Raw genomic sequence first — 24850 nt, 5'->3', positions numbered from 1 at the left:
ATATATCTCCAATAAATTCAAAATCTATTATAAAAATAACTTCATTATTAATTCTATTATTCACTTTATGAGTTTTCAAAATATATATATATTTATTTATTTATTTTGTTATAACTTATACACCAATAAAAAGAACCTTTACAGCTAAGGGCATCTCCAACCCTATACTCTATTTTACTCTCCAAATATAAAATTCTCTATTTTTTCAGACAATCAACCCTAACCCAATTCTCTATTTTACTATCTAAAAAATAATCTTTTTCTCTCTCCTCATTATTATATTATTATTTCTATTTCATTCTTATTTTCTTATTTCATAATATAAATCCTTTATTTCTTTTTCCCAATAACTATTTGTATAATTTTCATGTGATATACAAATTTATTTTTCATTTTTTTATTTAATATAAATTATATTTTATTCTAAATTTTTAAATAACATAAATTGCAAGAAAATATTATATAATATACAAATTAATGGACAAATTCAAATAAAAGTGAAATACAATTACATAAATATTACATAAGCACTCAGTTTTTGAAATTATTACATTGCTCTCATAAATGCTCTATTAATGCATTACAGAGTTCAAAATGAGCATTTTTGTCCTTAATTTTTTTATGTCTAGCTAAAACATGTTCAAATCAGAGATTTTCATCTACCACCATTTCTGTCGTTGGAGTTGGAGCCTCGGCATCTTGAATTGGTGCATTAAAATCACGTTCATTCTCAATTATCATGTTGTGCAATTTAATACATGTAGTCATTACATCATGTAGCACTTCCTTTCTCCAAAAACATGTCGGTCCTACAATATTTGGAAAACGTGATTGCAAAACTCCGAATCCACCTTCAACATCTTTTCGGCATGATTCTTGTTTCATCGCGAATTAATTATTATGTTATGTATTGTATTGTATTTTATCTTGTATTTAAATTATTATGTTATGTATTGTATTTTTATCTTGTATTTAAATTATCATATTATGTATTGTATTTTTAAATTAAAATTTTCATCTTATCATTTTAATTTTATGTATTCTTTATAGTGAAAATTAATAATAAAATCAAATTATATTATTGACGAAAATTAGAAAAAATTAAAATACTATAAATTCGGGATGAAAGTAGTATATATTAAATAATATATATTTTTAAATATTATATTACATTTTAAAAGAATTATGAATATTAGATATTTAATTAATGACATTATATGTAAAATAATATGTTAATTAGAAAGTAATAGAAATAATAATAAAATATTCAAAAAGTGAAATAGAGAGTGAATAGTAATTCTTCAAATTTGGTGAACTACTATTCACCTCTCTAAATATGAAGAATAGAGAGTAATATGAAGATGGGTTGGAGTGTCAATTCTCTATATTTAGTCTCTAAATATAGAGAATGGAAAGTAAAATGGAGATGGTCTAAAGAGTTTAAATATGACATTTATACTAGTACTTGTATGCTCTCTAGTAGGGACTAAAGGAAACCTACATACTCCCTTCATTATAATTTTTATTTGATTTTGATTTGACACGAAATTTTTAAAAATAAATTATTATTTTATATTAGAAATATATTTTAATCTCGTGATCTTAAACATATTGCGACGGAGTGTATTATTGCATCCAAACCCAAACAAAAAAAGGAAAATACAAAAACAAGCATCTCTCCCCCCTTTTCTCCCCCAAAAAAAGTTAAGAAAACTTGAAGGGGGGTAGGGGAGAGTTGGAGAAGTTGAGAGAAGCCTAAACAAATACCTAAAGCTAAGAGAGAGCTAATTCTTGATTTTCACTTCATACCCCCAAAACACCCATGTAGAGAAAAAAAGAATTGCTTTTTCTCTTTGAAGTTTCAATCTTTCTTGCTATTTCTGTCACTCTGTCTAACCAATCTTGCATTTTGCTCAAAGTACAGTGTTCAAGTTGATATTTTTATATCTGGGTAAGAGGAAAGAAGATGCCTAGACCAGGACCCAGACCTTATGAGTGTGTTAGAAGAGCTTGGCACAGTGATAGGCACCAACCCATGAGAGGTTCTATCATACAACAAATTTTCAGGTACTTTTGGGGCAAATTGTGTACTTTGGGTTTTCTTGATTTTTGTTATCTATAAAGAGCTCACCATCTGTTTGATCAGGGTTGTAAGAGAAAGGCATAGTGTTGTTACAAAAAAGAACAGAGAATGGCAACAGAAGCTTCCTGTTGTGGTCTTGAAAGCTGAGGAAATTATGTACTCCAAAGCTAATTCTGAGGTATTTTGCTTTTTCTTTACCTTGGGGTATGTTGAATTCGGATTATATGGAAGAAAATAATTTCAAGATTTTGTTTTTTTGGTCCCTTCTGTCAATTAGGCTGAATATATGGATCCTGAAACACTTTGGGATAGGGTAAATGATGCCATTGATACCATCATTAGGAGGGATGAGACAGAGACTGGACAACTCTTGCCTCCTTGTGTTGAAGGTACTAAAGTTCACAACTTTCTTTTACCTCGCTGCTCATTTATACTGTTCCATTTGTTTTAGTTCAATTACTCAGCAAGAGCTATGTCATGTTGCAAATAGATTTCAAACTGATTATGTCTTGTTTAACATGAACCTTTGGTCCTCAGCTGCTCTTAATCTGGGATGTATACCGGAGAGAGCGTCTAGGAGCCAGCGGAACAGTAATCCAAGGAGTTACCTCAGCCCAAGAACTGAGGAACCTCATTGTGTACCTCCTAAAGTTTTTAGTAGAAGTGCCAATGAGCTGAACTCTAACTCATCGTTACCTATTCGCTCTGGAAATCAACCACTGTTCTTGAGACCTTCAAATGTCAATACATCCAGATTAGCTTCAGAATTTGACAGGCCTGTAATGCCGTGCATCAACAATCTAGGTGCTTCCTCAAGTGCAAAAGCCATTATTATTCCGGAAAGTAGTAGTTCATTGGATGTGGGTTCAGTATATCCCCTGTTCTATGGTAATGATCTTCGGCCTGAAGTTTCTACGCTGGTCCTCCGAGAACCTCAGCATAATGTAATTGTTGGCAAACCTATATATCCATCCATTGTTGAGCCTGCTAAAATCAGCTGCTTCCCGAGATTGTTTCCTAGCAGGAGAGATGATCTTCAAGAAAAATCATGTCAAGCAGATTTTAGGGACAAGACAAGGAGGGTGCCTGAATTGGATTGTGATTTGTCCTTAAGGTTGGGACTCTCTGCAAACTCTGACTTGCAGTTGCAACAGGGTCAAACTAGTTGCATTGGTGATTTTAGGCCAAGTGGCAATTCTCATGAAGGAGACCAGTTCAAGCTTATGTCGACCAGTAAAGGGAAAGAGTTTACTTTCTTTCCTGCGGAGTCTGCCAATAGTCCATCAGGGTTGCCATCACGGTTGCACAGAGCTCATGGAAATTTGGAGGGGTATGGTCACAATACGGAAACACTATTTAGGAAGCATAAGATGCCCGTTAGGCCAAGTGATGGTTTTCAGGAAAGATATGACGTTGAGGCTGTGTCTACCAGCAAAGACAAAGAGTATCCTTTCTTTTTGGCGGAGTCTGCCAATAGTCCCTCCGGGTTGCAAACAGGTCGGGTGAATTTAGAGGGTGAAGATCAGAATGCAGCAACACTACTTAGGAAACGTAAGATGCCAATCCATAACAATATGGAACTTGGACAATTTTTGTGGCAAGATGAGCAAACTTTGAACCGTTTTCCTGGTCAAATGAAAAGGCCAGGTTCGTAGTGTGTAGACAGGTCCATTTTGTTGTATGATAAAATTTTGAGAAAAGAGAATTTTAGGATGCCTCCTTTGCATTTTATCTTCCACTTATTGCTTAAATATGATCTTTTTCTTTGTTGAAATAGCACATAAAAATGTGTAAAAGAGGAATTTAAAACTAACAAAAAGTGTAGCAATTTAACTTGACAGCAATTAGCTGGGATGAATGGCTCAATATACAATATTCTCAAATGTGGTATGTTGGTACACTGACTGCCCTATAAGCTTCAAACATTTGCTCGGTTGGTTGAGTATATTAATGAAGCTTGGTGATATAATGAAACAGTTTATGCTAAGACCTTGGATTGCCTGGTCTAAGGTTAGGCGTAAAAAATGTGGGTTTGTTTATCCACCATTATATTGACTTGGCTATCATGCTTTGAACTTATTGGCCACGTTACTGTCATGCAAATTTTTCTTATTTATTCTCTTTATGTCAAAACTTCTTTTTTACGGAAGTATCATAGTGAGTGAATCGGAATGGACCGGGATCCGAAATTGTCAAAACAGTAGGTTGGTGGATGATGATGTGTATCAAAAACTATCTTCGTGGGACAAGAAAAAAGTGCCAAAGGCCCTCCTGCCGTTTTCATAACCTAAATGCTCGTTGAAGTAGTTTGCGAACCTGCTACTTTTTCATCAAGTCTGTTCATATTGAAGCAGCTGTCACATTTCCCTTTTGAATAACTTCTCTGTTCCCTGGAAATTGTAAGTGTTAACTATCATGGCATGTTAATTATGACTGAGGAGTCACATGTTTTATTCTAGAAAGGCTGCCTAATACTATCTCCATAGTAGTCATACGTATCTGTGAACGTGTGCGCTTGAATGTGCACTTAATTTTGGCCTCACGTTTGTTGATCAATTTCATTCCCTAATCTGTTCCACATACAGACTAGACATTATAGTTTGGGTAAGGTGGTGCCTATATGTTCTAAGAATTGATCTTTTGTGCTTCATTTTGCCTTGTATTCGCATTGCACATGTGGAAAGAGATCTGGACTGCATTGCCAAAACATTGCCTGCACTTGATATATATCCAGTGCTGGGGAGCGCTTGATGCCAGGCAAGTTTTTCATTTCATCAATTAATCACTTCTAGTCATACAAAAATGGAATCATATCCATTTCTTATTACATGATTTCCAACTACACTTCAGTTATATTGACAGTAATATAATGCAGAAGTATGTGTTTTCTATTGACAAACTGGTAATGCAATTTCTGATTCTTAAATCTAATTGGAATTGGCTGATTGCTACAGTTGAAAGGTGATATTAATGTTAGTTTTATATGATTTGTTAAAGGTTAGCTCGATTCAGATTGTTTTTGAACATCTTTGACTAACCTTGAATATTTTCCCCTGTAACCTGTTCACAGGCTTGGAGTAATGTTACTGTGAAAAATATACAAAATTTGTGGAGAGTGTAAGCTTGACTAGTATAATAGAATAAGAGAGTCGGGGAAACATTTCTTTTAAGTGGCTGTTTTTGCCAAGTAATTAAAAAAACATATCATGCTGTGTATTGTCTAAAATGCACCATAGTGAACACACCATAGGTTATGAACTGCTAACTAATTTTTGGATATCCTGTTCCTTATTTATCAAACTTCCTATCCAAAATGCTATGCAGTTTGAAGAATTCGGCTTCTGTGAGTTGAATTATTTGTTGATCATGATTAGATGCCTTATAAGCATCTTCTTGGATGAACTAAAGCTCATGATGATTTGTAAATCTTTATATAAAGCTAGATGAATGCCCTGTCTTGTTTCAAGTCAAAAGGTCCTATAATAAGTTATGTTGCTCCGACTCTTCAAAAATGTTATTGCACTTGTTGCTTTTGGAGGTTCCGACACATATCCATCAACATTTTTGAAGAGTCCGACCAACATAGATAATAAGTGCATATCTTGTGAATTGTGATAATTACCATCAATGATGTTGCTGCTTGTTTTCTGGAAAGCATTTTTGTTGAACAGGAACACTAAGTTTTTGGTAGCTATTTCCTTGGATATGCACTGCTTACAGAAAAGGCCTCTGCTGCTGTATATGATAAAGGTGGAAACTTTGTTCCATAGGAACTGCCAAATACATCCAAGAATGTTGGGGCTTAGTTTGTCCTGAAGAGCCTTGGTGCTGATCAAAGTTTTAGCCTCTTGATTTCTGTGAAGAAAGAAAGGTAAAAATGTTTCCCAAATTGTATTTTACTGATAGAAAAAAGGAAAGAACAGGTAAGTTATTTCTCAAATTGCCTGTCCAAGCATTTAGTGTACAAAGTTATCCAGTACTTGAGTTAGTGGCTAGAAGTAGTAAGTAACTCTTGGAATTAGTCGAGGTGTGCAAAACTGGCCTAAACACTGCGATTATGAAGAAGAAGTTGCTCAAATTGTTGATAACTATTTGCCCTTTATTTTTAAGAAATTCATGCTGGATTGTCCTATTGAAGTAGAAATTTGATAGTAAATTCTTGCGTAGTCTTACGCCCCTAGGGCTTTAGTAAGAGTGATGCTCGAAGGTTATTTGCACATTACGAGTTTGATGCTGGCACAGACAAAAAGCCTTAAATTTAAGTGGAGAATGGTAGACGCTAGCCCTCAGGGATTTCTTGGTTAAAAAAATAAAAAGAATTCCTTATCTAGTCTAAGATTATGTCTTCTTATATAACTATGAACATATCTCACCTCATGAGCTAGTTTTCGGGGTTTGAGTTACGCTAACGCCTGTTTAATATCATGTAAAATTTTGGGGATATGTTAATACTGAAGCTGCTTCCAAACAAATCAAATTGCTATTCACTTTTTGACATCTTGATTAAATCATCTTCTAATCAATGATTAGATGTCTTTTAAAATGGCTTTATTAGATCATATATCTAACTCATAATGATGTACAAAGTCTATCATGTGAAGCTACCTGAATGTTGTGTCTCTTTCAAGTAAAGAGGTCCTAGATTGTGATGATTGTTAAACATTTAATGCTGTCTATATTCCTAAAAGTCCTTTTTGCTAAACAGAGAAATTGAAGCTTTTTGATGAGAGAAAAAAAAAGCTTCTGCTGCTGAAATATGAAAAAAGTGGTTAAGTTTGTACATCAAAACTGGCAAATAAATCCAAGAATCTTTGCCTTTTTGGTGAAAAGAAGTGGTAAGTTTGACCATTTGGTTAAATAATTAGCTTCTTGATTACCTTAAATGTATGTACTTTAACTTTATGTGGAGAAACAAGACATAAAGTTATATGTATATATATATATATATATATATATATATATATATAGTAATTCACCCCCCTGCAATGCAGAAATGATGTTGGATTGCACCTTTTTTTTTTTGGTTTTGGATTACATTATTGAAGTGGAGACTTGGCTAATATCGGTTGTCTGTTTGGATTGACTTATTTTAAGTGTTTTTTTGGAGTATTCGTGTAAATTTAAACACTTTTGGAGTGTGTGAGTAAATTAAAAAGTGATTATAAGTGGTCAGTTTACAAAGTCATAAGTTAAGATTTTAAACTTATGACTTTTGACTTATAACTCAAAAGCTAAAAGCTAAAAGCTAATCCAAACAAGCTTAAGTTGAAAATAGGGTGTGTTTGCTATAAAGAATTTCCTGAAAAAGAAGTGTTTTCTTAATTATTTTTTGGTATTGATTAAAATTTAAGTAGAAATTATTATTTCAAATCGTTTATATATAATCTATTCAAACACTATGAAAGTGACGATAGAGATGGAGATGGTGGAGAACTGGAGATTGGAGCTATGAAAGGTGGGATGAGATAATTAGTGAAAAATGTCATTATGGAACTTGTGTTTCTCGGTTTCAGTGTGATTGTTATTCTTATTTATTTTTATATTTCAAATATTATTTGAAAGAATATATATTAAATTTAAGAGGTTTCGGGTTCGAGTCTTTCTAGATATGGAATCGTCTTTGTTAGGAAGTACTTTACTTTTCAATATGAGGATTTTTTGATGTAAATTTGAATTTAATCAGGCTCCAATATAGATATCGGACATAAAAAATACCATTTTTAGTAAAAGGATCATAGAACATACCCTGACATGAAAAGCTCAAATGGAATTGAGGAAACATATGCGGTAAGGTGATAAAGTGATAGGAATATGACTCCCCAAGGTGTATTCTTGTCATGATCGATTCGAATTATCTATCGTGATTTTTAAAAATTATTATTTAAATAATTTATTATTTTAAAGTTTAAGAAAAAATCGGTTACTTCATTCGTTACACAATTTATAGAGTACTATTTGACTTGATATAAAAACAATTATTTTGAAATTTATAATTTAAAACACTAACGTTTATTTGTGTGTCTATAGATTATTTTATTAAGGATAAAAAAATAAAATCAAGTTATTTCTAATTATAGAAATGAAATTTGTTTTTGGGATGGTTGAAAAGTAAAGTATGCCACATAATTTAGATAGAGTATTTTTCTGTGTTTCTTAAAGGAGGTGTAAAAGAGAATCATGGTAAATAATTTGAGATGAAGATTACTTCCACCAACGTAATTTATGTAAGGGTGTTTAATTGGACACAAAGTTCAAGTGAAAAAGGACAAATTTAAAATTTTATAGTTTAAAATAAACCATTAAAAATCTTTAGTTAAAATTATCTCATCAAAGATGAAATTCGTATTTTAAAATCAAATTTTTACTACTAATCATATAAATATATTTAAAAAAAATTAATTTTTTTTTTAAAAAAAAGGATCACCTAAATTTGGAGACATAGTATGTAAATGGAACTCGCTATTTACTTCTAATTAGATCATTATCTCCCATAATGCATTAATTGACCTATGGAATAATGACGTTTTTCATTCATCACAAATTGTTGATATTTAAAGATTAACATGTTAATCACGTTTTCAGAGCTTTGAATTAATGATAAAAACGTGTACATGATGTATATTTAGGCTCATGTCGCTTTGTTCGATCTTTGCAATAATAAAAAAATAATTTTCATGTGTATGTGCTCCCAAGACATACAAAACAATAAAAATATTGTTATCGTATCATAAAATGGTAAAAATAAAGAAGTTACACTACAAAAACAAGAAAAATTAAGTTGCCTTTCAATAAACGTTTGATTTATGATCAAGAAATAACGTAAGTGTTGAGTTTCTTTAAAGAGAAATGGAGATAAATAAGTTGGACGTTAAAATAAAGTTCAGTGGGGTGAAGAGGAGATTTTTTGTGCTTTTAAATAGAAATATTTCTTCTAACTATTAAAGGGCTGAGAAGAGGGACTCCCCTCACGCCATCGTCATCGTCGGTCACTCGACTTCAGCTTTGACAAAAATGATGTAGTTCGTAGTATTAATTTTCGAATAGAAAGTCACCTCCCTTCAACAGAAAATTACCTTTCTTTCCAACCGTCACCTTCCCACATGTTGATGCTATAAATTTTCAAAGGCTTAGTCTCATTTGACACACTGAAAACGAAATCTTCTTCTTACTAAAGGTAGAAAGAATTAGTAAATTTCTTATTCTCTTCTTTGCATAAGTTCTTTTTAAGAAAATCAGTAAGTGTCATATGATATAATATTCTGTTTGTTGAGTTTGTCAAAATTATACAATTTCGATTGTCAGTATGCCGAACAATTAATGTTCCATTTAATCCTAAAAGGAATTAAAATTTTATGTATAATCAAGAATATATTAAATGAGACATATAACAAAGTGGAAAGTTTAGGAAACTCCTAATCCTTAGGAATATTGAAATTAGATGCCAATTAATACTAATGACTCATATTGAAAATTGATTACTTGATTGACATTGATTTAATTATTAGGTATGGCCAATATCTACTTACTAATTAAGGAATAGCATGAGCTCTATAGTTAGATAGAAATTGGCACCCTATGTGTAGTTGGCCAATTAGATGGTGCAAAATAAAATACTTTTCTCTTATTAATATACTTCATTCGTCTCGATTTATGTAACACTGTTTGACTCAACACAAAAAAATTTAAAAAAATGAAAAGGTTTTTGAAATAATTTGTGATCTAAGACACTTTCGTGTATATTTGTGTATTTCTGATATATTATATATGGGAAAATGATATGGTATCACTGTCAAATTTTTTAACAACCTAGTTTTTTTTTATATATTTAACAACCTAGCTTATATATGGGAAAATATATATTATTTGAAAAGTGAATATGAAGTGTATATGAAAAGTCTACTGATAAAAATATATATAATAGGTATTATGTATATACCATATAAAAAGTGTATATGTGATGTGTGATTCACCTTCTATTTTTAGTTTTTTTTAATTTATTGTTTTCATCTAATGTTTTACTTGAGTTGAGAGAGTATCAAAAATAACTTTTCTATTTTCTAAGATAAGGGAAATGTCTGCATACACACTATACCCTTGACATAGCCACTTATCGAATTATAATACCTTGTCAAAACAACTCTCTTCCTTAAAGTAGATATAATGTTCTAAACTCAAAAGCTAGATAATGTTTTTTTTTAATTACAATACTAAAATTAGTGAATATAAGATTAGAATTAAGGAATTGGTCTATTCTTTAATTGGAACAAGTATCTTGACCACACCAACCATAATCACAAGATTATGATCATTGACCTTGACCTGGTGACATGATTTTTTCCTGATTAATAATTAAGACTAATTAATCTATAATATTATCCCTCTCTTTGACGTGTTAGGTAATTTAATTTTATTTAACTACCCAACAAAAGACCTTTTCATACCTTAATTAGTCTAATGAAAATTAATATCTTCAAGATTTGGGATTACTTGTTAATTGTTTGTCTCCTCATGATTTATTTTTTAATGATCAGGGAACACACAATTGCTATTATCTAGGTACGTAAGGATAAACTTTGCTCCAATATAATAGCCCGTAAATTATATAGAAGAAGTAAATCACATTAAGCAAATCTCATTGACGAGTTCAAACATGTACTCCCATTTGGGCTTTGCTCCCTCTCTTTAGTAATTCTGAAATGTGATTTTGCAACTTCTAAGAAGAAGAAAAAAAAAGATATAAAAAGGGTTACATTATCTAGATTTTAGTTTTTATATGCAAATTTATTTCTTAATTATATTTGAAAAAATAAAATTCAAATATTTAAAAAGCTAGTTCACACAGGAAATTTTAAACAATATTGTAGTAAAAGAAACATTAGTTAAACAGTGAGTCTAGAAAGAAATTATGTTTGAATAATTGCAGATTTATTTTATTTTATTTAGAAATTTTTATTTTTTTTAAAAATATTCCACAGACAAAAGAAATAGACATATAACAAACTCTGACATTGAGAATTAAATAAACTGACTTAATATTTGTTTAGCTACCTACAAATAATTGAGCTAATCAAGAATAGTTGGTACTAAAACCTCAACATTAAATTATGCCTTGTATTAATAAGAAAAGAATTACGTTAAGATTTAAATTTAAATTTTAAAATATAAAGTTGATTAATCCACCTAAGATTTAACAAATGTTAATTTGATTCTAGCAAAAAGTATTACATAATTTATGGATGAAAACTAAAAATAAAAAAGACTCAAGGACGACAAGTCGAGATACGTAATAGTTCGATTGATGGAAAAGGATTCTTCATACAACAACAAAATAGAAGAATAAGTTACCAACAAGAGTTGTGGTGGAGTGGTAAGTACTCCTTCATTCTTATCCATAAGTCTCAGGTTTGAGTTCCCCCCGGGGTATTGAGTCGTCTTGTTAGCGAGTGCTTTACACCCTTGGGTCAGACTTTCCAGCTCGAAAATCCGAATTTAATAAGACTCCAATTTGGTTACAAGACACCGAATGTGAAACCCAAAAAAAATAAATAGAACAAGTCTTTATGGCAAAAACACTAATCTATCGTTAAATAGTTAATACAATAACTAATATTATTTTTTATTAATTCGTAATCCATAGTTATAACGGATTATGAATAAGAATTTTTATTTTTTTATCGACAAAGTTATTCATCGTTAATTTCAATTTCTTTTTCAAACTTTTGTATCTTTAAATATTTGCGGCGACATACGAAAGTTGTCAATCTTGTCATGCATGACAAATACACTTAAATAAACAAAATGATGTTTTGTCACAAATTTTCAAATTAATAAGGCTAGAAGAATATTGAAAAATTTGAAATGTCATGATTACAACAAAAATCAACGCCAAAAATAAAATAAAATATCTAGCTAGAATTCAAAAAAAAATAAAAAAAAATCAACTTTATTGGTACATAAGTCTTAAAATCAAACACTATAGTAGTACTCTCTAATTCAACAACCTAACTAAGGCAAATGACAAGAAAGTGAGTGGCAAAGCTGCAAGAGCCAAAGATGGAGCTGAGGCACTTGGTGCTGTTGGTGAATTGACCGGTGAATCGCTCGATGGCACGGTGGGGCTGGATGGTGTAGACGCGGTGGAAGGCGTGGGGGCGGTCACGTCAGTACCGGTGACATTGATGGCTAATTTTTGACCCAATGAACAGTGTCTAGGGAATGTACACATATAGTAATGTTCACCAGAATTTGTGAGTCTAATTCTGGCTGGACCATTGCTAATTGTGTTTATTGGAGAAGTTGTGTTACATGAGTCATAAGATGCCTTGCTAACCATTGCAACATTGTGTGTCCCATTCACAAAATTGAAAACTACATTTTAAAAAAAAAATTTATAAATCGAGCAATCATAGATCACGACGAGTCAATGTCTATCATAATTGATAACCTGATAAAAATCGTAAAGAAAAAAATTAGAAATTTTAGTACTTACCAAGAGTATCTCCAACTTTGAATGATTTGCCATTAGCCCATCTTTGATAAGAATTTGGGCCACTAGTAGGAACACTCCAGCCCAAGTTATCTCCAACAATATAAGTTTGGGAAACACTAGCAGGTGCAGGTGCCGTTGCTGGAGCGATCGACACGGATGGGGCTGGAGCCCTCACCGGGGTGGTGGTGGGTGGAGTGGCGGGGGCTGGCTGAGGAGCGGGAGAGGCGGAGCCAGAGACGTTGATAGCCAATTTCTGGCCCAATGTACAATGGCTTGGAAAAGTACAAAGGTAGTAATGTGATCCAACAGAGCTCAATGTAATATTTGTTGGGCCATTAGTTGAAATTGAAATTGGGCTTGAAGTATTGCATGAATCAAAAGCTCCTTTTGATACTTCAGCCACACTATGTGATCCAGTTCTAAAGTTAAATACTGTATAAGAAAAATAAAAAAGAGTCCAAATTAAATTTATTACATTAAAAAACCACGAAAAGTATTGATTTTGATTTTTTAAAACTTATCTATTCTAAATTCACCGACTCTAAATCGTGAATTTGGCATGATTGTTAGGTGGTGAGTATGGACTAGTATTATTTAACTATATACATAAAAGTTGAATGGAATGTAGTGTGTCTAAAAAATATATATAGCTGTCATAACTTTGTAAGTATTTGGCACTACATATAACATAATATATACTACTATTAATTAAATAAAAACAATACAAGTGGGAAGGAATCTAGGTGGTAGTAAAAAAAAAGCAAAAAGTGTTATCACCCATTACCCATTAACACTTTATTAGAGTAAACTAAACATAATTAACGAAAAGTTATACAAAGTGGAAATTTAGTTGAGTTTAATTTTTTGAAGGTGATAGCAAAAGTATCTACACAATCCGATCATTTATTAGGTCATTTTTTTATATTATCAAAAAAACGATGTAAGAATTTATAATCTTAAACATGAATTAGGGTAAAGTGACCTAATAATAAGGTAATATTTTTTACATTGACGATATATATAAATTAAACTCATTACAGATTCAAAGTAAGTATGGTAACTTAAATAACATCCAGTGAATCTAGTAACTAACATGATATCACAAATCAAAATTCACTAAATGGTACTCTTTGATCTCAATTTATAACTCACTTTTTTTAGTTCGTTCGAGAAAGAACAATACATTTTTATAATTAGTAACAATTTAACTTTAAAATGCTCATTTTAGCTACACAAACATATCAGTGACTTATTTTAGACAAATTTCAAAAGTGTTTCTTTCTTTCTTAAACTCCATATGTAACACATAAATTGAGATGAAGGAAGTAGTATGTATAAATCTTTATACTATCAGTGTATATACTAACCAAGAATGTCACCGACGGCAAAGGTTTTCCCAGCGGCCCAGGTGGAATAAGAGGCGGCGCCACCATTAGGAACGGTCCAAGCCAAAGTATCACCAACAACATGAGTTTGTTGTGCCATTGAAACATGTTGTAATAAAGCAAATAAAATTGCACCAAAAACAACTAAAGTACTCAATTTTCTTGCCATTTTGCACTATATGTTCTTTAAGATCAAGTCACCCCTGTCTTTTTTGTGTGTGTGTGTTTTTCTCTCTTTGATAGAGTAGAAACAGAGTTGAGTTGATGTATTGTGGTGGCAATGAAGTTTCTATTTATAGAGGAACAATAAAGAGTTCTATTTTTCTTTTTCCTTTTCCTTTTTTGGATGGGGTAAGGGTGACTTGTTCAAACTTAGGATTAAATTGATTAAATGATGAGGATAATAATATACTATTGTAAACCGAGTTATACTAGTTTGAATTTTGAAATTGATTGGGATTAGGATTTTGTTTTTTAATTTTATTTCTTAAGAAAAGCAAATATGCTTTCTAAAAGTTATGATCAGACACAAGTTGAAACTTCAATTCAAGCTTCACTCAAATCTGATTTTTGAAATCTCCGTTTCAATTGATCATTTGTTTTGCTTTCTTTTTTAATCAGTTAAAAAAAATCTCTCTTTCTTTTTTGACAATTTTTTAAATTTAATTCCAACTTTTAACATGACATGTTTAAAACTACAAAATTAAAGAACATTTTGATACAACCCTCTCTCTCTCTATATATATATATCGTTTGTTTAGTAAGATTGTAACCTTACACTTAAGCGAGCATGTTCGTTTCTGTTTGATTTTTTAATTTTTACTCCCTCCATTTTAAATTAATTGTTGTCATATTTTATTTTTTAGGACAATTTGGACAATTTTTTAAAACTAAATTGAATTAAATTAACTAAATATGTTTACATTTAAAATCTAAATATTCAAAAACTATACAATAAGTGCTATAAGTTGCAATCTTCTTAATGTCAACTTGATGACAAAATATATAATACCATTCAAAGTTTACATAATTAGCCTGTCGAGAAGCGAAACATGACAACTAATATGGAGCAGATGGAGTATTGAATTATGAAGTGTTAAACACCAGATTACCATTTCAATTTCTAGCAAATCACATTATTAACATTTGACTTTGACCAATTATTAACCAATTAGAGGATTACAAACATGAAACATATAGGTGAGTAATTTAAATTATTTTTGGTCATGAAGTTGACCTATTAGATGTGAAATGGGCGTGTGTTCTAGAAAATAAATGAACCATTGGAGAAGGTCACTTTAGCCTTTTTTAGGCTGCCGCGTTACGCCCTAGAACTTCACCCACCCCTTTGGACTTTTTTGCACCAATTATTGACTATACTCTCTTTTTTTGGATCCTTCCAATTGTATTTTTTTTTTTTTTGGGTGTTAATTAAACTATTATGGTGATTAATAAACATATCGAAGCATTTATAGACAAGAAGAGATTGCTCAAGTGGTAAACAGTTTTATCTCCGACTCTAATTAAGGTTGTGAAATTTTACTAATTGTAAGAGCAAGAAGAGTGAACTTTGGATATACCATGTCTTTTTTTTGTCCTATGCATAAATGGAGAGAGATAGAGATAAAAAAGACATGCATCAGCATCAAGCGTCTGATTTAATGGTTAATAAAGTGGGTTACAAATCATGAAATTTTTAAAGTCAAATTTCAATAAAAATAAAATTATTAAATATTTTTTTTATTTGTCTAAATTTTAATGAACCGAGTTATTTTATACTTGTACTGATGAAAGATAATAGGTACCAAAAGAAATAAAATGCACACTTCCAAATTCTAATAATGCTTGTTAAACTTGCATGTTCAGATATACCAAATACTCAAGCAATAGCTCAAGCATATTCACATATGTCATGCCTTCAAAAGGTATGGCCGGTGGGCTAATTAGATATCTCCACCTTTAATTAGAGTTTTTTGATTCATATTTGAAAATTATGATAGATAATTTGAGATATAAAGAGTACGAATGTAACATATTCGATTAACGTTTTTATGTTTGTTGAGTTCAAAGATTGCACCATACTTGGGGAAGTTGGAGTAGCTGTATCGTTTTAAGGGTGTGTTTGATATGGAGAAAAACATTTATTTTTTCGAGAAAATGTTTTTCAATTTTTATTATATGTTTGATTGATCAAAATGTTTTGGAAAATATTTCTTTAGTAAAATAAGCTCCTTAAAAATGAGGATAACGACTTCCCTAATAGAAATAGGAAAAACAAATTGTCTCTTCACTCATCCAACCCTCACCCCTCAACCATCCCATCCCCTGCCACTCCCGAACCTCCACTCTCCACCCTATCTGCCTCCAAAACATTTTACTAGATAACATATAAATACTCTTGAGATAATATTTTCCTGTTTACTTACCAAACACTAGAAAATAAGCAAGACTCACTTATTTTTCGAAAAATAATGTTTTAGAAAATCGTTTTTCGTGGAAAACATTTTTTTTAAAAAAGTATTTTTTTAATTTGTGTTATAACAAGTGTGAGAGAATGGGTGGCTCCAAATTAATTAAATGTCACTTAAGATAATGTTTTAGGTTATAGAGGGTTACCTGCATATAGTCCTAATGAAGTTACGTTGCTCTATTATATATCAGCAACTTCACTAGCTAACAACCATTCTCTTGCACCTGACACATATTGGTCTAAACCAGTGTTTTAAAAGGTTGGAGCGTGAGGCGAGACGTTTTATGCAGTATGGAGTGAGATGTCAGTTTAGAGACACGGGGCATAAGTCTTATATATGGATCTATGGGCGTAATCTCATGTATATTCAATTTTATAGTTTTATTACTAAGAAAATAAGCAAAAGTAAAACTTTCAATTATTTTACAAATAAATTTTAATAAATAACCTGTAACATATAGTAAAAAATATTATGATTTTTATTTGAGAAATGTATTAATAACCAATAATGAAGAAAAAAAGTATTACAGTACTATTTGAGAAATATCATTACACCAATAATAAAAAATATGATTTAAAGTAAAAATGGTTCAAAAACTAAAAAAAATAAAAAACTCTCAGGGATTTCATCTTTACGCCCAGGATTTACGTTTTTACGCTTGAAGCTTACGCCCCAAATTCTAGGACTTACCCCCTATAAATCTACGTCTTCAATTTGCACACCGAAGCGTTTTTGATACGCCCCGCCCCAAGACTCGCCCTAAATTTTTTTTCGAAAACACTGGTCTAAACTAAAACATTTGTCAGCAGCAACATTAATTAACTTACTATAGTATATTATTATTCTCTTCATTTAATCAATTTTATCCTAAGTTTGAACAAGTCACTCCTTACCAAATCCAAAAAAGGAAAAGGTAAAAGAAAAATAGAACTCTTTATTGTGCCTCTATAAATAGAAACTTCATTGCCACCACAATACATCAACACAACTCAACTCTTTTTCTACTCTATCAAAGAGAGAAAAACACACACAAACCAAAAAAAAAAGACGGGTGACTTGATCTTAAAGAACATATAGTGCAAAATGGCAAGAAAGTTGAGTACTTTAGTTGTTTTTGGTGCAATTTTATTTGCTTTATTACAACATGTTTCAATGGCACAACAAACTCATGTTGTTGGTGATACTTTGGCTTGGACCGTTCCTAATGGTGGCGCCGCCTCTTATTCTACCTGGGCCGCCGGGAAAACCTTTGTCGTCGGTGACGTTCTTGGTTAGTATACTACTTTCTTCGTCTCAATTTATGTGATATGTAGTTTCACTTGACACTGAGTTTAGAGAAATAAAAAACACTTCTAAATTTTGTAGCTATAAATCATTTTATTACTAAATATTAAAATATGTCATTCTTTTTAGGACTGACTAAAAAGAAAACGAGTCATATAAATTAGGATGGAGGAAGTACTATTTAGTGAATTTTAGTATGTGATATCATGTTAGTTACTATATTTCATTGAATGTTGTTTAAGTTACCAATCTTACATGAATTTTTAATGAGTTTAAATTATATACATCGTCTGTAATTGGTCATCCTACCCTGATTTATATTCAAGATTACAAATTCTCCTATCTTAAGAAGTTTTATTTTGTATTTATCTTATGTAAACTCAACCAAAATTTCCACTTTGTGTTGCTTTTCGTTACCTATGTTTATTTACTCTAAAATAGTGTTAATGGGTAATGGGTGATACCACCTTTTGCTTTTTTTATTAGCACCTAGATCCCTTCCCACTTTTATTGTTTTTATTCAATTAATAGTAGTATATATTTTGTCATATGTAGTGCCAAATACTTACAAAGTTATGACAGCTATATATATATTTTTAGACACACTACATTCCATTCAATTATGTATATAGTTAGATAATACTAGTCCATACTCACCACCTAACAATCATGCCAAATTCACGATTTAGAGTCGGTGAATTTAGAATAAATATGTTTTAAAAAATCAAAATCAATACTTTTCACGATTTTTTAACGTAATAAATTTAATTTGGACTTTTTTTTATGCAGTATTTAACTTTAGAACTGGATCACATAGTGTGGCTGAAGTGTCAAAAAGAGCTTTTGATTCATGCAATACTTCAAGCCCAATTTCAATTTCTACTAATGGCCCAACAAATATTACATTGACCTCTGTTGGATCACATTACTATCTTTGTACATTTCCAAGCCATTGTACATTGGGCCAGAAATTGGCTATCAACGTCTCCGGCTCCGCCTCTCCCGCTCCTCAGCCATCCCCCGCCACTCCACCCACCACCACCCCGGTGATGGCTCCAGCCCCATCCGTGTCGGTCGCTCCGGCAACGGCACCTACACCTACTAGTGTAGCCCAAACTTATATTGTTGGAGATAACTTGGGCTGGAGTGTTCCTACTAGTGGCCCAAATACTTATCAACGATGGGCTAATGGCAAATCATTCAAAGTTGGAGATACTCTTGGTAAGCACTAAAATTCAACTATATTATTTTTCATTTAAGATTTTTATCAGGTTATCAATTATAGTAGAAATTGACTCGTCGTGATCTATGATTGCTCGATTTATAATTATTATTTTTTAAATGCAGTTTTCAATTTTGTGAATGGGACACACAATGTTGCAATGGTTAGCAAGGCATCTTTTGACTCATGTAACACAACTTCTCCAATAAACACAATTAGCAATGGTCCAGCCAGAATTAGACTCACAAATTCTGGTGAACATTACTATATGTGTACATTCCCTAGACACTGTTCATTGGGTCAAAAATTAGCCATCAATGTCACCGGTACTGACGTGACCGCCCCCACACCTTCCACCGCGTCTACACCATCCAGCCCCACCGTGCCATCGAGCGATTCACCGGTCAATTCACCACCATCACCAAGTGCCTCAGCTCCATCTTTGGCTCTTGCAGCTGTGCCACTCACTTTCTTGTCATTTGCTTTAGTGAAGTTGTTGAATTAGAGAGTACTACGATTTTATGTAATTTTTCTATTGGTTCTTTTTTTTTATACGGAATTAACATTATTTTTTACCAATAAAGGTTAATAGTTTGTTTTGCCAAGCTTTTAAAATTAATTTATTTTAGTAAATAAGGTGTGAGAGGCTGACGATAGTGGATATAAAAAGAGCCAAAACTAAAGTTATGAACATCCCCCGATTTCAATAAACAATATACTAAAAACGTGTTTAGCTCAGCTTATAAACACTATCTAACGTATTTACAAGTTTGATAAATATTCAAAATACTTATAAACTAAGTAATTTATCAAATATTTTTTCATCAAACACATCAACCGCTTATTATCATGTTCAACACTTCAAATCAGACACATAACTGTTTATTTACAAAATTAACTTCAAACACTCAAAAGAGTAATTTCCAATATAAAACACTAAGACAAAAGTGTTAGTGCTAACACAATGGGCACTAAGAGAGACGGAGGAGAAGGAGACGATGATGCACCACCGGGTGTTGACGGAGATGAACCAGGAATAGGGCTTCCGAACGGGGATCCGGTCAACTTGACGTTGACCGTTAATTTTTGGCCTTGGTTGCAATGAATGGTACAAATGAAATAATAATCCCCAGTAGTATTAAGAGTGAATAGTGCTGGACCATTTGTTTCATTATCTATAGGATTTGCAGTATTGCAACTATCATATGCATTTTTGTTTACTCTAGTTGCTGTGTGTACTCCACTGTTGAAATTGAAGTCTGCATACAATTTGAAATTTTACAAGTGTACATATTGAAAAATGACATAAGTAATAAAAAATCACAAAGTCTAACAATTAATATAAGGGAAAAGGGATAAATATATCTTCGACTTTATGATTTAGAGTTGATATATCCCTTATTAAAGAAATGGCTCACATATAGGGATGGATCTACGTGTGTGTCAGGGGGTTAAGAAAAACATGACAAGTAAAATAGATCACAGAGAGCAAGTACTTATTCTCTTTAGGTTCTAATATTATTAATAATATAAAATTTGGCTCAAAATGTGCCATCGAACTCCCTTATGTGTACTTATTATTTATTTTTTATCAATTTTATTGGGTAACAAAGGAGGATTTGCACTCTCACACCACCACAGTTGCCTTACGCCCAGATTGTTGCTGAATTCAGTCCAAATTCAATGGGGGAGGTTCAGTCAGTCTAAGTTGAGGAAATCAACAAAATGTGGGTGAGTTATTTTATAAATGGGTCAGAATTTTAATGAATCTGATTTGGTGATGTGGACCTCTAACAAGAGGTCATGTGGCAAAGTTGGTTTTACAAAATCACCCCGTTAGAATAATAATGGCATAAATGAGTCTGTGTTATATTGATGGTGACATAAATGAGCAAAATTTTTAACAAATGATACAAATAAATCATTTCTAATAGTTCGATGGCATATTTGAACCATTAATTAGTAAAATGTCCACTAAGAATAAAAACAAAAACTATTAAGTAGAATTTTTTGCTTGTGTATGTGATATGTGTCAAACATAATTAATCATTAGTGTAATTTGATTCATTATAACTGATTATTCATTGTTTATTATAAATTTATTAAAAAAATTTACTTGTGTGTGAGATTCATTAAATCGAGTTGTAAAGGAAAGTGATGAGAAAATTTGAAAATACAATTAATTGCAATAATCTGATTTTAATTGTATGAAATAAAGCTTAATTGGAAAATTAATTATAGTGTCATATACCTTCCAAAGTTAATACCAAAACATCTCTATAAATTCCTACCCACTTTTTTCAACATTGTAAAAAATCATCAAACACATTTTTCTATTATTAATTATTACTATTATTATCATTATCATGAAGAAAACATTCATATACAAGTTCATCCCATCAAAACAAAAGAAGAAGCCTGGTCAAATTTGTCGTTCGCAAACACTTTTGAACATGTTTTTCGATTATTTATTTTCACATGTACTCTTAATACATATGGAAAGAAATTAATATGATTAAAAAAATAGAATTGAACTAAAATTAATGAATAAGTACAAATAATTTAGTCAAATTATCCTTTTAGTCAATATTTTCTTAAAAAATATATTGAAGAAAAACATGACAAGTAAAATGGATCGGAAAAAAGTAATATATACTCACCTAAAATGTCCCCAACAACAAAAGTGTGTTGATTAGCCCAATTGGAAAAAGTAACAACACCATTAGGAGGAGTTTGCCAACCAACTATATATATTCTTCCTACTGAAACTTCAACAACACAACCAAACAACAAACACACTAACAAAAATAATTTGGCACATGATGAACCAAATTTTGTAGCCACAATAATTTCCATCTCAATCTAACTTTTTTATATGTTCTCAATGAATTTAGTCAACCCTTGTGTTTAATTTAATTTGTATCTATAGTAGTTTAGATTAGTGGTGTGTTTTTGTTGAATAAATAGGGAAGAAGCCAAAGGTAATACCTATAGTAGTAGTTGAAAATTTTTGCTTTATAAATTTAAAAGTCAGACTTGGATTGTGGGTAAGGTACACCCCTCTGTTCCATATTAGTTGTATTGTTTTGCTTCTCGAGAATCGGAGTGCTATATGATTTTTGACTAGCATTTTAAATATATTTTTTTTTATCAAATTAACATGAGAAAAATTGCAATTTATAATACTTATCGTATAGTTTTTTAATATCCAAATTTTAAATATACAATGTGGAGCATATCTAATCTAATTTAACTTCAAAATGAGTCAAATTGAATAGTTGCAAAAAGAGAAACATGACGATTAATTTGAGATGGAGTAACTTAAACTTTTCACATCAATTAAGATAAGCATGCATTTAGCATAATTAGTCAATGGTTTGAGGCTTAAAAATATTTCTTGGATCATGCCGGTCCTAGAAAATGTTATATTACCTAGTATATTATTTTAATTTGGATTCTTTGGTTAGGTAAAATTTTAAGTATAAAGTAAAGAAATCCCAATAATTTAAGCGCTAATTACATTTTATTTCGATTTTTTTTTCAAATTACAATAATTTTGGGGTTTTCAGAACTTGTGGATGATACATAGCAAACGATACATAAGTTATGTATCATATATATATATCATATGCATAACTATAAACCAGATTCATACTAATTTAGAATTGAAATAATTGAGGTTATGCATCAACAATAATATATGTACCAGACTACCAGATACATTGTACATAAACAAAGTTATAATGTATCTAATAGAGGTGAAGTAATTGGGGTTATGCATCAACAATAACATTTGTACCAGATACATTGTACGCAAACAAAGTTATAATGTATCCGGATGTTAAGAAAGAGAAGGAAAAAGAAGATTTTTGTAATTAATTTAAATGGCAGGAATTTTTAGAGATTATGTTATCTTAAATTTTGTAAATACGTAATTTATCCAAATTTTCATACAAGATCGATGATGGACCCATGGTTTTATTATTCATTCTCTTATTTATAATTTGTATGGCGATTGTTGATTTAGTACGTAATAAATATTGATTTAATTATTGCTAAATGCTAAATGAATCTTTTATTATAGTGATTATTCACTTTCTCCTTTTTAATTTATATAGCAATTGTTAATTCAATATGCAATATAAATCCATCATGATATTTTTGTGATCATACAATTAATGAGAATAAAACAATAAGTATCAAACTATAAGTTATTTTAATTATGAAAATATATCATTTTTATTAGATTAAAAAAATAACATTAAATATATATAATAGTTTCACTGTGCTTTTTGAATATTATAAGTCATTTAGTAAAATGTTATATATATATATTAATATATATATATATATATATATATATATATATATATATATATATATATATTTTGGGGCTGTTTAATACAAACAGGGTTGCGGAATAATTGCTTATCATGCGGAATAATTGCTTATCATGCAGTAAATATTCTATAATTTTTTAAAATAGAAAGAGCATCTTGATATTCAAAATACTCTTGTGCTCTATAAGCTTTCATTTCTCCTATAGCAAATTTTAGTATTTCATATGGATGACTAGCATGTTCATATACTAATTCCATTTCTTTGATTGCTTTATTCATGTGAAATAAAGCTTTTTTATGCTCCCAAGCTCTCTTTCGAATGCTATGCAGAGATCTTTGAAAGTGTTTCATTATGCAAATCACATGAATATAATATGCTTAGCAAATACTACCTTTAGCATGATTGACAAATTTATTATGCAAAATAACATGATTATAATATGCGAATAGCATGATTGATATGTCATGATTTTTATTTCCCTATAGGTACTAAGTATTTCTTTGTATATTATGAGTATTTATATAATATGACAGTGTATTATCAAAATTAATAACATGAAATTAAAAGCTTGCGTGTATACCTTCCTTCTCTTTCTTCGATTAATAGTCCTATCACTACCGCAGTAGTTCGCCCTTCAGGCCATGAACAGTTTTTCACCCCACGACCTCAGTCTTTGGTTACTTCACTACTGTTCCTCCTTAAGGCTGAAGATCGCAACCTTCGCTTAGACTATTGCAGGATTATAAGAAGAGAGGTATAAAAACTGACTTTTATTTCATATTACAAATTTTACAACACACATACATATATATATTACTCACAACATATTTAGAAATACCTTTCCTAGACGGGAGAAGTACTACTCACACTCACACAAATTCATACTTGGAGGTACCTAACATTTTCCTAAGATGGGTTTCTCTCAGAAAACTTAGTCTGCCTTCTCAGTATGAAGTTCCTCTCCTTTTATAGATAGAAGGAGGGACTTATTACAAAAGGAAATTATTTAGGGATCTCCCTAAATTATTACATAATTATTCTTCAGGTCCTTGCTTTTGCTTTTGCTGAAGATTCCTTTGAGATAAGATAATGTACGCTCCATTGTCTTCTTTTGATAATTGGCCGACATGCTGGGCCCTTCTTTTTGTCTTTGAGAAAAAGAAAAGGATTCCTTTTCTTTAATGCTCCATGACGTAAGTGCTTATGTCATCTTCTTCGTCTTCTTTCTTATGCTACATTAAGCATGGTCATGATCTAGCATTTTGCATGCTAGTTTCCATGTTTCTTCTGTGGCTCCAAGCCTGTGAAGTTCGATGTCCAAGATTCTCTCCTTGAGTTCTTTAGACTTAGCTTTGCCTTTAGTAATCAAGACCCAATCGCTGTCTTGATCTATGACTCTACAATCTTCTTTGTAAAATCTGGTTAGAATAGCGTATAAGGCTTTTATCCCTAATGCTCTTCTTGTTTGGATCCATTTTTTGTTAAGATGAGGAAGTTTTTTGTCAACTCCGGTTGCCTTGACATTAAAATCTTTAATCTTTTCAACTGAAATATAGTTGAGAGTAGGAAAATATG

General features: G+C 31.1%; 3 protein-coding genes across 4 annotated transcripts in view; 2 read left to right on the top strand and 1 right to left on the bottom strand.

Moving 5' to 3' along the window:
• The window catches only part of LOC125824410 (uncharacterized), a 106208-nt gene extending 102387 nt beyond the window's left edge, over positions 1-3821 (top strand). The window contains exons 2-5 of one of the 2 annotated variants that reach the window (XM_049503785.1): positions 1734-2067; positions 2158-2261; positions 2361-2472; positions 2621-3821. In XM_049503785.1, the coding sequence (XP_049359742.1) occupies positions 2238-2261; positions 2361-2472; positions 2621-3738 (1254 nt within the window). In that variant the 5' untranslated portion in view covers positions 1734-2067; positions 2158-2237 and the 3' untranslated portion in view covers positions 3739-3821. Of the gene's footprint in view, positions 1-1733; positions 2068-2146; positions 2262-2360; positions 2473-2620 lie in introns of those variants that run through there. The other variant, XM_049503784.1, reaches the window with a different exon arrangement.
• Positions 3822-11887: 8066 nt separating this feature from the next.
• LOC125824416 (blue copper protein-like) lies at positions 11888-14207 on the bottom strand. Its single transcript, XM_049503789.1, has 3 exons — positions 13940-14207; positions 12573-13004; positions 11888-12451 (listed from the first exon to the last, which is right to left on the bottom strand). The coding sequence occupies exons 1-3, from the start codon at positions 14124-14126 to the stop codon at positions 12072-12074; spliced, it is 999 nt and encodes a 332-aa protein (XP_049359746.1). The 5' UTR covers positions 14127-14207; the 3' UTR covers positions 11888-12071.
• Positions 14208-17419: 3212 nt separating this feature from the next.
• On the top strand, positions 17420-19439 carry LOC125824417 (blue copper protein-like). The gene is made up of 3 exons (XM_049503791.1): positions 17420-17698; positions 18502-18933; positions 19060-19439. The coding sequence occupies exons 1-3, from the start codon at positions 17512-17514 to the stop codon at positions 19437-19439; spliced, it is 999 nt and encodes a 332-aa protein (XP_049359748.1). The 5' UTR covers positions 17420-17511.
• Positions 19440-24850: the final 5411 nt, after the last annotated feature.

The sequence above is a fragment of the Solanum verrucosum genome, unplaced genomic scaffold (genome assembly GCF_900185275.1).
Source record: "Solanum verrucosum unplaced genomic scaffold, falcon-dt-bn FXZP01000022.1, whole genome shotgun sequence".
Classification (NCBI taxonomy): Eukaryota; Viridiplantae; Streptophyta; class Magnoliopsida; order Solanales; family Solanaceae; genus Solanum; species Solanum verrucosum.
The sequence above is the reverse complement of the archived record's forward strand: the minus strand, read 5'-3'. Positions and strand labels throughout refer to the sequence as shown.

Bases quoted from the DNA above. Each gene is read 5' to 3' on its own strand.
- LOC125824416 (XM_049503789.1), bottom strand. From the start codon at position 14,126: ATGGCAAGAAAATTGAGTACTTTAGTTGTTTTTGGTGCAATTTTATTT. The intron at 13,005-13,939 runs GTTAGTATATAC...TTTCTTATACAG, and splicing joins TGCCGTCGGTGACATTCTTG to TATTTAACTTTAGAACTGGA. The intron at 12,452-12,572 runs GTAAGTACTAAA...TTTAAAATGTAG, and splicing joins CAAAGTTGGAGATACTCTTG to TTTTCAATTTTGTGAATGGG.
- LOC125824417 (XM_049503791.1), top strand. From the start codon at position 17,512: ATGGCAAGAAAGTTGAGTACTTTAGTTGTTTTTGGTGCAATTTTATTT. The intron at 17,699-18,501 runs GTTAGTATACTA...TTTTTTATGCAG, and splicing joins TGTCGTCGGTGACGTTCTTG to TATTTAACTTTAGAACTGGA. The intron at 18,934-19,059 runs GTAAGCACTAAA...TTTTAAATGCAG, and splicing joins CAAAGTTGGAGATACTCTTG to TTTTCAATTTTGTGAATGGG.